Source organism: Corvus moneduloides, chromosome 5, assembly GCF_009650955.1.
Source record: "Corvus moneduloides isolate bCorMon1 chromosome 5, bCorMon1.pri, whole genome shotgun sequence".
NCBI classification, from domain to species: domain Eukaryota; kingdom Metazoa; phylum Chordata; class Aves; order Passeriformes; family Corvidae; genus Corvus; species Corvus moneduloides.
Genome location: NC_045480.1, coordinates 47,752,078 through 47,768,437, shown reverse-complemented (window position 1 = coordinate 47,768,437; position 16,360 = coordinate 47,752,078). Strand labels below are relative to the sequence as shown.

The 16,360-nt window shown below is 36.9% G+C and overlaps 1 protein-coding gene across 6 annotated transcripts in view; it reads right to left on the bottom strand.

Annotated features, from left to right (window-relative positions):
- ARFIP1 (ADP ribosylation factor interacting protein 1) overlaps window positions 1-16,360 on the bottom strand; it is a 41,317-nt gene that overhangs the window by 17,863 nt on the left and 7,094 nt on the right. For 4 of the 6 annotated variants that reach the window (XM_032109629.1, XM_032109626.1, XM_032109627.1 and 1 more), the window contains 4 exons: window positions 15,011-15,112; window positions 6,394-6,508; window positions 3,809-3,904; window positions 2,293-2,402 (listed from right to left, as the gene is read on the bottom strand). In XM_032109629.1, coding sequence (XP_031965520.1) covers window positions 2,293-2,402; window positions 3,809-3,904; window positions 6,394-6,508; window positions 15,011-15,103 — 414 coding nt within the window. In that variant the 5' untranslated portion in view covers window positions 15,104-15,112. The remainder of the gene's footprint in view (window positions 1-2,292; window positions 2,403-3,808; window positions 3,905-6,393; window positions 6,509-15,010; window positions 15,113-16,360) is intronic. The other 2 variants (XM_032109628.1, XM_032109632.1) reach the window with 2 other exon arrangements.

Here is a 16,360-nt window from a genome sequence, read left to right as displayed (position 1 = left end):
CCTATGAACAGTTAGCTATTATGAGATAAGGAGGACACTTCTTCCCATGATCTTTCTGATGGGAACCAAAGCAAGCCAGTATTTCCACAAATTTAAACACTGTCCTTAACCATATTAAGTATGCTTTTTGTACATAGCCTACTAAACAAATGTATGGCATCTCCAGGTACATTTCCATAATACTCCATCAACTCAAAATGAACTTTTAAGTTCTCTGAATGATCTTATATCTCAAAAAAAGAGCGTAGAAGTAGTCAATATGGAATTCTAGAAAGATCACAACTGACATATCTCCTTAGGCATGTTTGGAACAGCTAAAAGAAAACATTAATTTAGTTTTCTGAAAATGCTAGTCTTTATTTCCTATGCCATAACTGGTGTGATTCTGGATTTCAGGAAGGGGAAGCTTAAGCCATGAAAGAAATCTAAAAATCTGGACTTTGCAGAGACTACAGTCAAAGAAATAATGTTCTAAAAAGGATCCAAGACCCCTTTCCCAACATTTTTCATTAGTCTTCTAGCTGTTGGTTCACGTCAGCGAGTTTGAGACATTGTGAGTTTTTTTGGTTTTGTTTTCTAAATCAAGGTACCAAAAATACAAAATAAGGTCAAGTCCTGTCCTCTTTAGTTGTGGTATAGCAGATTTGATCCCAAGAGTCAATGTTTTAAAGAGACAAGAGAATTTTAAAGAACAGCTTCAGCTCAATAGCACATATTCTGACTGGACCACAGCACACTGTCAGACTAGCTGACAGAATCAGAGAATGGGTCAGGTTGGAAAGGACCACAGTGGGTCACCTGGTCCAACCTCCCTGCTCAAGCAGGGCCATCCTAGAGCACATGGCACAGGGTTGTGTCCAGACAGTTCTTGAATATCTCCAGTGAGGGAGATTCCACCACCTCTCTGGGCAACCTGTGCCATGTGCTCGGTCACCTGCACAGTGAAGTTCTTCCTCAGGTTTACGTGGAACTTCTGCGCACCAGTTTCTGCCCATTGCCTCTTGTCCTGTTGTTTGGCACCACTGAGCAGAGCCTGGCTCCATATCTTGACACCCTCCCTTCAGATACTTTATAGGCATTCATGAGGTCCCCTCTCAGTTGTCTCTTCTCAAGGCTGAACAGGCCCAACTCCCTCAGCCTTTCCTCCTGAGAGATGTGCTCCAGTCCCTTCACCATCTTTGTTCCCCTCCTCTGGACCTGCTCCAGGAGTGCCGTGTCTCTCTTGTACTGTTGAGCCCAGAATTGCACACGGCACTGCAGATGTGCCTCACCAGGGCTGAGTAGAGGAGGATCATCTCCCTCAACCTACTGGCAATGCTCTTCCTAAGGCACCCCAGGATACCACTGGACTGCAACTTCTGCAGTTGCTACAACTATTTTGATGACAAGAAAAGTAGCCATTTAAAGAGAAAAAAAAAAGAAACTTCTGATTCTAACAGAAAGACAGCATAAGCATTTACTAGAGGGTAGAATGCTTCCCATTCTCACTGAGGAGGATGTCCTTATCTGGACTTAAAGAACACTGGAGTGATTTAGACTTTCTTTTCCACAGATTCTTCATTTCTTCATGGTTTGATGTAGATCCTACTAATGCACCTGCCCACAACTCCATCATTTCAGTTGCAGGCACAACATAAAGTAATTTTTCAAAACTGGTATTTGTTTAAAACTTGACAGGAATGCACTCCCTGACAATTGTTCCTTACTTTATAGCTTTTTAGTGAGAGTCACTTATAGCAAAGTTGTCTGCTTTAAGCACCTTTTCAATTATTATGTTATTTTTTAAATTTCGTCATATCTCAACTGATCATGAAGTAGAAGCATATAAAACATACACTAATTGAAGCAACTATTACAACACTAAGAAAAAACAATCAGCCAAGACAGGACAAAATCATCAGAATACCATACAACAAGTTTTGAACTTAGAGATGGGCCTGATTTTTTCATGTCAACTAAAATCTTATTGTATCAGCAATCACCTCCAAAATAGCAAAAAGATTTAATTCCGAGCTTTAGTGCTGAAATCTCTACATTTGGAATGATGAAGGGAACATTAGAAATGGAACATTCTTTACCTTGCTAAATCAGTAATACCTATTAAAGATTTTCCACATTATACCAGGGATTTAACAAAGAGTGCTACACTTGGAAGAAAACTAAGCCTTTCCTATACATTCTTGCTTATGCTCACTGCAACAACAGCTCACTTCATACAGCTCTAGTCCTACCTAGTAGCAATCTCACTTACAGAATACATACACACACACACACACATATATGGCTGCATACCTTGTAAGTGTTTAGGCTCCACTTTCTCACCAATTCCAGTTTCTCCATTGCTGGATTCTTTACTTCATCTGCTAACAGAACAGGTCCACTCTTCTGCTGAGCTCTGCCCCCTGTGTCAGACACAAAGCAAATCTTCAAGGCCTTGCGTCTGGGCTTTTTGTTTGTTTGTTTTAAGGGTAAGTAGCAGATATGGAAGATTTGTGCAATTGCAAATCCAAAAGCAGAACAAGATGACAGTATGAATTTAAATGAAGAAGCAGATTTTTGAAATCAGTTCCAGAAAGAAAGACTTATTTTAAAAGTGATATAAAATGTATGTATATATCACTATTTCATGTAGTGACAGGCTGAATTAAGTGGACTGAAAGCTTAAAACAGCTTTTGAGACATGTTTATTACTTAATCTATGCTTAAAAACTCCAACAGTTGAACACTCTTTTGCATTTAGTCAATCTAAAAGCCTGTTTACAACCTGAAGACCATTAAACAACAACTATTGGCATCCTGTTGTCATGAAGTACAGAGTTTTTAGATCTTTTCCAATGAAAGTCATTCTTTCCAGAAGATGTGTTCAGCCAGTATTTAACTTACTTATTTCAGTTTTATTAGCTCATTGTATTAGCAACAAATAATTCTACAAACCAAGAGAATAAAACCAGCAGAGAAGAGATTGAAAGCAACAAATTAAAATACCTAGGGCCAATCACCACACAATTTGCCACTATCCAGCATTTTCAAGCTAGTAGATCACGTGGATTCCATGTTTCAATTTTGCAAAATTCCTAGTGTCCTAAATATTAAAAACTGCTAAGTATCATCACTTTTTAAGCAACATTTTTATTTATTCATGTACATACTCATTTTAAGTACTCCTGCTTCTGATCCCTACTGCTACTTACGGCCACCTTAGTCTTGCCAAGTTATTTACGTAAGCAAGAGTTTGGAAAAAAGGTTATACCGATGCCCCAAGATACTTCTTTAGCATAAAGTTCTGCTGTGCTCTTTACATCTTCAACACGCTGTGCAAACATTAAGTAATTAACCCTCTCAACATCCTTATGAGGTAACTGAGTTTTCTCCTTTTATGCAGGAGGAAACAGACTAAGATGTTAAGTAATTTGCCCATAGGCACAAAATGAGTCAAGTGGCAAAGCCTAGATCGGGTGTTGTGCATTCCTAATGGCCACCTCCACAGTCTATTGCAATATGTGACCATTTGGGCAAAAAATGCTAAAAGTGTCAGCTTTAACCTAAATAAAAGATTTTGGTCACTCCTATTTTATCTACTGTTTGTTATTATTAGGATTAGTTATAATTTTAATTTTATAGAGTAAAATCAGCTTAGAGAGAGGAAAGCAGAGGTTAATTTGTAAACTGCTGAAGTCAGAAGTGAGAGCCACCAAAATCCCCCAGAAATTTTATTTCCAACTGATAGTAAATCAAATAATTAGAAACGTGGAGGGGTTAGTACACTGTCAGCAGAGACAAGGGCGTTATCCATTCAGTGCTTCGATACCTGTGGGAATAATTAAATCACAGCCTTGTCCAGCCAGTCTGCTAGCTGCTGCACTGCTAGGAGATATAACAGATGATTTGGGTGATGCTGACGAACCTGAAAAGCGGACATTTAACCATGAAAATCCATCATCTTCCCTCAGACGTGAACATGCACTCTTACGGAAACACGTTTCCAAAACAAAGAAACATCTGCTTCAGCAGCTATAGAAGTATTCACAGAAAAGTTGTTGGAATTTCTGATGGAAATGCTTTTTAGGAGGTGCATCTCTCCATGTGAACTACTCCAAGTTTTCATGATTTAATCTTTTTCATGATTTAATCTCTACGTCATGACGACATTTTTTTTTTTTTCTGTAAGAGCAATCAAAATACAACTGGGGGGCTCATCAGTTAAGTACAGACAGAAAATTCCATGGAAGATGGTTATATAACAATCCACAGCTGAAACATTCTTTTTCAGGTCTAGGTAGCGTTCACTCTGCATTGTCCCTGAATGGAACTTAAAGCATTAAGGGGTGAAGTAAGCCTCAAAATCTCTGCCAGTTTCAGATACACTTACTGACACCAGCTCTTAAGTCTGTATAAACAGGCAGCAATAAGTTATCCTGAAGATCATTCAAGTCATTAGCTGTAAACTCATTCCCAAAAGAAAGATTTTACAGCATTTGCTTTTTCCCTTAAAAAAATAAACAAAAAACCAAACAAAAAACCTCAAACCAAAACAAAAAGCAACTAACTTTTAACTAAGTGACCTGCACTCTGTGTGCTCTCTAAGCTGTTTTAGGATTATGCTTATTATGCTTTTCAGAGCTTTGCCACTCTTTAGTAACAGATAAATCTGAAGTGGTATCCTTATGGAATTTTCAGGATTTAAAAACCAAGTAAGCTTTTCCTCTATAGTGATGACCACCATATTGGGGGGGGGAACATTTACTGCTTTCGCTGATAAATTCCAACGTACTTCAGGGCTAACAGTGTGATGAGGGAAAAGAAAATCAAACCTGAACTTGGCAGTTTCAACAAAATTTAGTTATCAGTAACACCAAAAACATCACTTAAAGTAATTGGATCAACAATCAGCTTTAAAACCTTCCACAGAGCACTACTAACATGGGGTAAATAAATCCAATGATTTGGATCCAACTGCACAGAAAAGATGAGACAGAGACAGCTAACTTGCTGTGTCCTTCTGTAGAGACACGTTGCGTAAGAGCTGCAACTGAATTCACCCAGGCATAAAAGTTTGACTGCAAGATCCTACCTGAATCATTTCAGCAAGCAAGCCAAAACAAGCAGTTAAAAAAATCCTTATCATTTGACAGAGTATTAACACAGACTTATGCATGCTTCATCATTCAACATCGCCCAAATCTGAAAAGCCCTTCCCCTCCAGTACTGTCTACTTTGCATTCAAAAATGAAGCCCTAATAAGGACACTCAAACAGACGACAGAATTTTCAGAAATAGGGCAATCATCCAACTTTTGTTCATGGTTTCATAGGAAGCCCTAGCTTTTACCACTTTCTCTGATTTTGTTAAGAGCATCAGGAAAAACCTGAAGAAAATATCCTTGGAGAAAAACTGTGATATTTAAAGTGTCCAAAGCTCATAATTTGTGTACAGAAATTTCCACAGAACATTTGCATTTCAAACATATTAGTGTAGCTTGAAAAATCTTAAGACACTTTTCCCTTACAGACTAATACAATTAACAGCTGGAACAGTTATCCTGCCAATAGAATACAAAAAGGCAGGAATGGTGAGCAGTTTGCCATCTGCTCCAGTTTTTAGCTAGATATTTTGCTAATTTCAAAGGCATAAAGAAACACAGCATTCACTTTGTAATATATGTAAAGTACAGCATGTAAATCAACTGCATTCATAAGCAAAGAATTCTACCAAACAGGAAATGAAGCAAAATGTAAATTAAATTTATGACTACAAAGAGACTTATTTTCACAGCTGCACATTTGAGATAATTTTAAATCTTTCCAATTCAGAAACTGTCCAAGGTACATAATACATTAAATACCATTTGCCCATACAATATCATGGTATTCTATTGCTTTTAGACTGGAAACAGTGACATTATTGGCTTATTTATCACTTTGCATTTCTCATTGGTTAATACCACATAGATTCTCTAACAAGAAGAATCCCACTTTTTAATCTACCCTAGGTAAGTGAAGTGTGTATCAAGAAATAACTAACTCTCCAGTTACGTTTCAAACCAGACCAATAACCTGCAAAACCTTAAGAAAACTTCAACACAATGTAATAGTAAAATTCTTCAGCCTGACACCAGTTCAAGGTGCCCAAGGCCTTCCCTTCCTGTAAGGGCAGACCAACTTAACACTGAGTAGTTTCCTTTAGTCCCTTGACAGATACTACAAGTGCAGTATATATTCTCTGTTTTAACAACCCAGCTACCAGAGAAGATAAACCAGTTGTCACTAATGCAAATCTCATTGTGTACATTTATAAAAAACCGCTCAAAGCAGCTACAGAACATTGTATTTCTGACCATTTAAGAATATGCCTAAAGATTTTAAATTGAGAAATACAAAAAAATACCCCATTTACCTTTACTTGGAAACTGTCCTGCCTCAACAACTCCCTCTTTGGCACTGTCAAAGCCACGAGATGTTATTTTGGTTTCAGAAAGTCCAAGTCCAACTGGTAACGAACATTTCAAGTCCTGGAAAATATATTAATAAAAACGGAAATTTAATGATTTAAAAAAAAAAGAGGATTGAAGTGACTCAAAAATATTATAATGCAGTTTCAGCAGCTCTCAGACAATCAATTCTGCCTTTAGCCTCGAAAGAGTCCTTGCTGGTGTCACAGCTTTCTACTGCTATGCACAAATAAAGCTATAAAAAAAAATATAAATGAATGAGAAACACTATAAGTATAGCCTGAGTATTTATTCTAGAATTTTTTGTTATACTGATGATCAAATAGAACTGCTTCTCTCAGAGAAGCAGTTACCAAACATGTGGCCAGAAACATCATGTTATGTGGTCTGAAGCTGGTCCAAGCAACCATATCAGTTTAATAAAGTTTCCAGTTAAAAACTGACAGGGGCGCAGAATGATGTAAGATTATCAAGCAGAAAACACCTTACAAACCAAAAATATGGAAGCAACTATCACAATGTTGAAAATTTTAAAAAATCACTAAGCAAGAAATAGCCTTAAAATTCATAGCATCCTTATTTTTTACAAATAGCACATGAAATCTTTTTAGTATTTGACACGGGGAGTCATCCAGAAAGGCATCACTTCAAAAACTTCCTTCTGAGCACCTATTCTACAACATAAGTGCTCAGAGCACAAAGTTGCCACTTACTTTTGTTTGCTTTGGAAACTCCTTCATTTAAAATTGCCTGTGATCACCTAGTTTAACTTTTGAGGGCTAGTTTAACTACTTCAACCAGCTCTCAAGGAACAAAAATCTTCACTGAAACGCAACACAGGCCTAAGAATCCACACACCACAGCTGACATACCATCCTACTGCCCATTTTTGCTATCTTACCTACCTCTACAAAAAGCTCCCCACAGGCTTCCTGGACCATACTGCCAGCGATCTAATTGAAGTTTAAGCCTCTGGTGTTATGGAATTAGACATGGTGCTTTAAAAAAAGTTCAGGTTTTAAAGCAATTTAAAACCATTAATTAATAGAAGGAAAAAGTGAGTGAAAAAGTACTATAAAAGTGAAAGTGAAAAGGTAAAATACAGTTACAAAAAATAAAGCATCAAGAAATCAGGACACTGTCAGCATCTGGAGTCAGGTACTATTTTGTATCCCCTCTGCTTCCATATAGAGGTAAAAAAGTGGAAAAAGTATGGAGGACCACTAGAGAAAAGCTATACATAACTTTAAGATGTTTGTGTCTAGACACATGTAGTAACTGTTTATGATCCATACAATGCTTCTAATTGCAAAAAACCCACAACCTTTAAAATCTAATCCATGTTTGACCTATTACTGTAGTCACTCAATCCACAAACCAGAAGCAAAGTAGTGCATAAGAATGATACTGATACTGCCTAGAGGCTCAGATTGTCAAGAAGTAGTTTTGGATCACATCCCCCCAGATTTCTTTAGATGTTTTCAGTTTAGGACAAACCCCTGGGAAGAAGAAAAAAGGAAGAACTACAAACACATGAATTCCAGCAAATTCATTTTTCCATGTGAATTCCAGGAATCTTGCTGACATCAAAAACCCAGCATACTACTGCAAAGAGCAACCAATTCCTACAGCCATACTTTCACTTACATGAACAGGCCACTTGATAATAGATTATGCCATATTTGTGTATCTGAAGCATTATACCAAAAAAAAGAAAAACAAACAGCAAGAAAAACAAATAGTAGTCACATGCAGAACCTGATCTCACAAATTACGCGTATCAGAACATTGGATACATACTGGTTTCAGTCTTCACAACTGACTTAACACTGGTCTTCCATTTAAGTACCCGCAGTTGGTGGTATGCTGGAAAGCCTTTGCTTCAACTTAGTTTAGCTAACAGACAGAGGCCATTTAGCTCAAAATGTAGCAAGTCACTAGAACATGAAAAAGCAGAGACACTTGAAAAAGGATAACCAGATTGCAGAGAAGATGCACTGATTTCACTAAAAGGACACAGCGTGAATTATTTTTTTCCTGAAGGCACCTTGGCATGTTGTGTAGTTTTCAGAAATATCTAAACCTGGAGCCAAACAAATGCAGACAGCTAACCTGCTTAAGCCTGTTTGCAATAGGAATCTAAGCAATCAACTGTATTTAAGGTTAAAATGCAGAACATCTGCTTTGTACAGACAAAAGTTTGTATCTAAACCTAAGCAACTGCACTACTTCCGTACACTCAATGTAATTCCCCTTTGAAGTTAAACACAAGCTGAAAAAACTATAGAATTAAGTAAATCAAAATACAATGCATCCATCTCTTAAATAAAAACTTGGTATTTGGATTACGAAAATTTTAAACATCTACAATTGTGTATATATACACACCAGAGTTTTTTACATTAATATATACATATGTATATGTATACAAACACAGATTTGTTTGAAGAGATCTACTTTTTTCCCCACTGTCAGAAAGGCAAAGTTCAATGTAAGGAAAGGCAAAGTTTAATTCAAACCTCTTTTTAAATACCTATAAACCAGTTCAAATATATCTTTATGAAGAATGATATTCTTACGTATGGATTTAAAAAAAAACCTTTACCATTTGTTGATTTGTACATGACCAGAATGAAGAAAAAGTCAGTGATTATCAAGATAATACCTTTTTGTTGTTTACAAACATGCAAGTTACTGTTCAGGGGAGACACATTGCTGCATGTAAACTACATTTTTTAATGTCATTCTTGCAACTGATTGTGCTTGCTTTTTTTTTTTTTTTTACACAAGTGTAAATAAACAAAAAAGATGGCAAAAAGTCTGTAAGCACACTGACAAAACAGTTTATCCCTTCAATAACTTACAAAGAGGGATAATTTAGAAACACTGCACAAAACGTAACACTTAAGGGAAGGTATGACTGTACTTAATGTTTGAGTGGTAAGAAGACAACATAAATAGCTTTCTTTTTTCTTCCCACTAAAAGTAAGTTTGCTGTTACAACACAGGAAGTGAGGACAGATTTCCCTACTACAATATGGTGATTATATTTCGGCAATGTATTGCTCTTCTAGCTAAGTTTAAGATTTCCCCCCTTCTTTGTAAAAGGTAAATTCAAGTCTTTAGAATTGATCAAAATTTACTGATATATTTCAAGTCCACAGATCTATTAAGGGATCACCATCACCAAAAAACAAATAGAAAAATGCTTCATTAATAATTTTCACTTGTATGAGGCTGAAACCATATTTATGCAATTATCATCTAGCACAAATATTTTAATATTGTAACTTCACTGAGACCCAGAGCTAGAGGTACAAAAAAAACACAACTCAGAAGATTCCCAAGTTAAAAGGTTGCATTACCTATCCCATTCTCAGACATTTGGCATGCTAAAGGTTCAAAGAAGCAAAGGCATGAAATACAGCTACACAGAATAGCTGCAATAGCTTAATTAGGTCTACTCAAGACAGTTCAAACCTATATGTCATAGAACATTTAAGTCACTTTAACCATTTGTTAAAGTCCAATTTTAATTACTTCAAGTCACTATATTAAACTAAACGTATTTTAGTCAGGTTAGCCTTATTTACACAACTCTATTATACAGATCATCTGATGAACCAGTATGAATTTTTGACATAGCAATCCTGTTGAGACAGTAGACACAGCAAAGAAATCGTTCCGAATGCATGTTCATGAAAAAATGTTGGCTGAATTACAAGACTATTTCCACAATGATACTTCCCAATCATGCTATCCATAATAATCCAAAATGAAGAGGGGGAAAGACCAGAATTGTATTGTTTCTCCAACAGCAGAAACCAACCTAGCCAAAACTTAATTTATTGAAGCTTACTTAACTAAGGAGGAACTAAGGAAACAACTAATAGTAATGCATCACTAAGCATTAACTTCTGCTTAGTACTAGCAGGAGGTTTGACAGATACAGTTTTACTTGCCTTTACTACCTTGAATTAAGGTATTCTTAAAACCTCACACCAATGGCTAGTTTAGCAGGGGAGCAACTAATATCAGACTAATCACATGCTTGTTTCTTTTTTAATGGTGGATGACATTTTAAATAAAACTACTCAAGTTGCCTTCAGGAAAAATTTACAACATATCTGATTGTAAAGTTCAGTTTAAAGTGTGATTACAAGTGCTATGGAACAAAAGGTTACGTAGATAGACACAACATCTATCCAGTGAGATACATGGGCTCTGAACGTTAACTTATCAAAATCACATGCAAGTAGAGCTCCTTGTACATATCCAGCATTTTCTTCTTCTCTTTGCCCCATTACATCACTCAGTTCCTATTTTCCATCAATTAAGCCACTAGACCCTCACATCAGTATAAATTCAACATAAATAAAAGGGAGGAGACCTGAAGGCTTCAATGTTTGATGAAGTGGCAAAGAACAGACGAACACATTTCTTCTACTCTCCAATACACTGCTCTTCACTCAGAAGACCCTTTCTACTACATCCCTTTTGATTTACCTAATGTCATACTACAATCCAGTTTTAAATTAGCTTCCCTTCTACTCTCATCATTAACACACATATTTTTAGTTTTTCAGACTGTATGAAGAACATTTGACTTTTTTATCTCCTCAATCCAGTTTTCTAGAACTGACACAGTTCTAGAAATAGATTTTAAATCAGATCTACATTAATTAAACTATAATTACCCAAAGTAAAAACCTAACTATGTCATTCAACATAGCAAAACCTAATAGATGAACTCAGACCAGTTCAGTTCAAACTCAGTTGCAGGCAGAATGTGAGTGACAAGGCTGGCATTTTTTTTCAGAAGGCAAAAGACAAAAGAGAATTGACTTTATCTATTTGTGCAGTCTGGCGATAAAATTACAGAACAAGAAAGTGAACACATGCACTCAGATTCATCAGATCTCAGACCTTATTTCGTAATTCTGGTAAGATAAATTGAAGACTCACAACAAAGTTCATTATCTTTTGCATCCTGAAGTTTATTACTGGTATTATACACATGCTTAACTATGATTTTGTTCCCATAGGAGTACAATAAGAACCACGAGAAGAGGCAATACTAAAAATGAAATTAAACAAATTCAGGCTCAAACTGATAAGAACATCATATAGACTTTGTGCAGTACTTTAAACATAACAAATTGCTTACAGCTGCTTGAGTATCTTTACAGGCAGATGAAACTGTTTTCTGAAAATTTTCGTTTATTCCTATGCAGCTCTCACACTATATGGCATGTTACTGCATATAGGAATAACAGCAATAATATACTTCCCTCACTCCTTCTACAGTCCTCAGCTCCCAATCCCCCCAGTCACATTAAAACACCACAGTGCTAATCACATAATTACAATAGCATGGGAGGAAAACTGGGCTCTAGAAGTCAGGGGTAAGTGAAGTAAAACAAGTGAATAACATAAACCAGCTAGACTTTTTTGTATGTTGGGCTTTCTTACAGAAAGTAGTAAGAAAAACTTTTAGTTAGGAAATGCTGAAGTCTTCTGTGTAACAAATACCCAAACATAAGTGAACAGTTCCATAGACCAAGTTCTTAAAGCTCAAATGAGATCCAACAGAGCTTGTGGAGTTAAAAAGCACTATGTCAAGCTTTTGTGTAATGAAAGAACATTGGATATATGTTCCAATGACGACTGAAGCTACAGCTTTTCAGCTTTTTTTAGTAAAAGAGTTTCCATCCATCATTCAGGCAGGACAAAACTTGTCTGAATTCCACGGGCATGTCTTACTAGAGAATTAGAATGTAGCAGCATATTTCTGACAGAGATTTTACAGTTAGGAGAACACTTAAGTTACCTTTTAAATATGCATTATACCAAGAAGATGCATCAATTAATGCATTCTCACAAGAATGGAACTAACATGCTTCCTTCTGAACTGCCATTATGACAATCTATGCTCTCTGATGTTCTGAAAAACTAATGGCAATTTTCTTTAAAGAAGGAGCAACCTTACTTGTTATTTCCAGGTAAATACATTTGCTCTGCACTGCCTTGCAAAATGAAATACTTCTCATGCTTGAATGCCTATTAATAACTGCATTGGTAAAACCCAAATACATATTTTCACGCCAGAGCAGCTTATGGACAAGGTCTGATGGAAATGCTAAGCACAATGCAAGTCTAGAGGAAAGTGCAGTTTTGTAATTAAAGAATTCTAAGGAAAGGTTGCACAAATACCTCTTACTCAAAAACAAATAATCAAAGCTGTTCGAGTCTTTGTGGCAAAATAGCTGCAGAAGACCAAAAAATACAGAACAAGTAGTATTTTATTCTTTACATCTGAACTGTACAGCATCTAGATGAGTATTTCCCTGATCATAAAAATAAGGAAGCAGGAAATTAAAATAACCTTATTCCCCAGCTTCCCAAGAAGGTGCAATCAAAATCAGCACACTGGAGTGCTCTAAACTCTACTGTGGTCACATACTCTTACTGAGCACTGTGGTAACAGTACAAATTATAGTGGTCATGGTTTCTTGCCCCTTTCTTAAGTGACCTTATAAAAATCACTACTTGGCTTGCCATTTCCATAAGCTGATATGAAAAAAGACCCCAGAAATGTTGTGGTACAGTGCACACTGCTTTAGGTTAAAGCAAAAAATTACCTGGCAAGGAAAAAAAGAGAAAGCAGGCATTAAGCATTAGAAATAACAAACATGAAGCAAGATGAATAGAAGCTAAATATTAGAATTTGAGACTAACAGATTAGTAAACAGACCTAGATGTTAGTTCCAAGAAGTTTATTTTCTTTGTTTTGTTTATAAGAAGCCTTGATTATCACATATTGAGTTTAGGTCACACATGCAGGTGTGAACTTGTACAAGACAGTTCAAAAAAATAATTGAAGTGCACTTCTTCATTGATCTCAGAATAAGCACTGTGAAAATAATTACAGCAAGTTCAAATATGCTTGCAGAGTACAGGTTTTTCTGCACTTTGAGCAAATATTTGACCCATTTTTGTCAAAGTAAAGTTTCAGAATATAGTGGACTCCGAGCCAGCAAAATGATTAGCATGCAGGAAAAATCTACTCCAACTTTTACGTATGGCCATAGACAGAAACTACCTTAAAATTCCAACTTTACACTTTGACTAAGCAAGGGCCCCAACGCAGTCATTTGCTGTACCTAAGTGTTGCAAGCATTGCACTCCAGAAGCAATCACTACATAAGAAAAAGGTAACTTAGACAGCAGCCAAGTCACAGCAGCAGCAAGGTCATCAAGATTAAAACTACTAAGTCTGTTTCCCTACTTTGAGGTGAACCCAAATTCATTACCACTTCAAGATGCATTTCCCAACACACGTCTCCCTAAACACACATCCTCATAGAAATGTAGTTTTAACTTCATTTCATTAAACACTCTGCTAATTTTTACATTACGTCACTGGTAGATCTTAGTTGAACAACAAATCTTATGAAGGCTCCCCTCCTCTAATCAGCATTTTAACAAAACAGAATAAAATGTTGAAGTTCTGCTGAGTATTTCTTTTAAGAGTAATTCTGCACTGCAAGTCAGTATGGAACTGTTAAAACTTAAGGGCTTTCCTTAAAATCTAAGCCTCTGCACATATCAAATAAACATGGACAATTAACCGGCCTCCATACTTCCAAACGAAAATCCAAATAAAAGGAGCCCGACCCCAAATTCCACACGCTGTGCCGTAGCGCACTCTGCTGGATGCCTGAGCACGAGCAGAACTGATCGTTCACCTGCACCAAGTTGAGGGGGAAGAACTCAGCATTTGCCACTGCCAACGTGCCTTTTGTACGGAAAAGATCACTGCAATATGCAATCACACTGTGTTAGTCAGCTCTGACAATAATCTATGTGCTTCAAAGGAGTTTCTTCAGTAAACCTCCAGAAAACTATGTCAAGTGAAGTCTGCTGTGCATTGCATTGTGTCCTGGGGAGACATTGTGATGTGTATCCCATATCGCTGCCCCATGCCCAGGAATTCATTCTGTGCCCTTCTATGCCTTTAAACCGAGCAAGAGGGAAGGGAAGCACCCGGCTTTTTTTTCTTTCCAGCCAGCTTTCGGCAGCTTTTTTTTCCTCAGCTCCTTTTCCTTCAGAGAGTTGAACTTTTGTTTTCCTGGGACTTCAGTTTTCTTTTTTCCTTTTCTCTCTGCTGGACTGTTTCAACATCAGAATACATTGGGAGAACTTTCCACCGAGGCCTTGGCCCTGGAGGTGGGCCCACCACCTCGTCCCAGCTCCAAAGATGGGGAGAAAGAGATCTACGGAAGGACGCTGAAATTTTCCCAGGTTTCTCTCAGCAGATCAAGAGGTTTTAATATTTAGCATCATTATCCCTTTTCCTGTGTGTTTGTTAAATAAATAGTTTTTATCTCTTTCACTTTCCTTCAAGGAAAATTTCTTTTTTCTCGAACCTGGTGGGGGAGGGGTGGTTATAGCCTGCCTTCTCTCAGAGGATGTATTTCTAGATTTGGCCAAACCAGCACACATTGTAACTTCAGCATTTCTGATAACCGTACCATGGCAGACAGCAAAGAAAATTCTTACCCTGTTAAAGCTGTGCTCATGAGAATCTTCCAGCTGTCCGTTGCTAGTCACAGGAATTTCTGCTGCTGAATTTTTGGGAGATTCTTGAGCCATTGCACTTTCCTATAAAAAGAAACAGGTTAGCATTTGTCTTACATTTCCAATGAGTAATCCATAAGAAAATATTTGATGTATGGATTTCATAACAGTTGATTTTATTTCAAATGCCAACTGGAAATAGTCTGATATACTCAGTCTGTATATATTTATTTAATCACATCCTCGAATCACAATAATACTCTAGCACAGCTCAGTCAGAAGTAATTTAAAGTCTCCAGATTTAAGAGAAAACTAAAATTTAACCCATTGGCATTGGGGGAGTAAGACACAAATGAGACATGTGGGCTCACACAAATATTTTACAGGCACACTTGAGCCTTAGAGTAGTTTTTGTATCTCAAAACTATATTGAGCTTGGCTAAAAAAATTGTATTAGTTATTCATAAGCAATAAATACTAAAGAAGAGCAATATGTTTAAACATATGTTACAAGAAAAGCAACAACTCCAAACTTTAAAATAAATTCAGTTTCTTCTTATTTTACCATAATACAGTGCCACCTTCTGACTAAACTGTTGGTACGCAACTCTTCATGCAGTCAACAGCAGCAAACCTGAAGTGAAATGCAGAAGCGCCAAAAGAACTCAAAAGTACCAATAGAATTCAAAGTTAGTTTCAAATGCAGCTGCATCATGAACAGCAGCAGCAGCTGTGACACCACTGCTTTCAAATACAACCTAAGGTAGAGCCTAGAAGATATATTCCCAGAAGAACTGCACATCATTTACTGCACATCATCTAAAGAGAGAAAGACAGCTTAACACTCTCCAAAATTAAGAGGAACTGAAAATTTCATCCTTTTCAAAAGGCTACTCCTAACTCTGCAAGGCAGGTTCCTCAGTCACATAAAGTGTAAACAGTAGAAAAATCAACACACAACCAAGTTTGTTCACTTAGATAAAAGTTGTCTGAGGTCCTCAGACCAGCCCATACAGTTGTGCAAGACTGGCAATACAAGGTATAGCATCAACAGATACTTGAGAATAGGTACTCTTCTACCTCAAAAGCTCTTAAATCATCAAACTGAACCAGCTTTTTTCACTCCAAAGGCCAGGAAGAGGGTCAGCCTGAGATCAGGATCTGAAGTACCATCAGCTTCTCCAACCACATGTGAAGCTTCACAGACTATCAATATAGAAGGAAGATTCTACTGGTACATACTGAGCATCACTTGCATCATTCTTAATTGGAACATCTTCTGGCATACCCCCATTGCTAATATTTCTTCTACTTTCACATATCACCACTTAA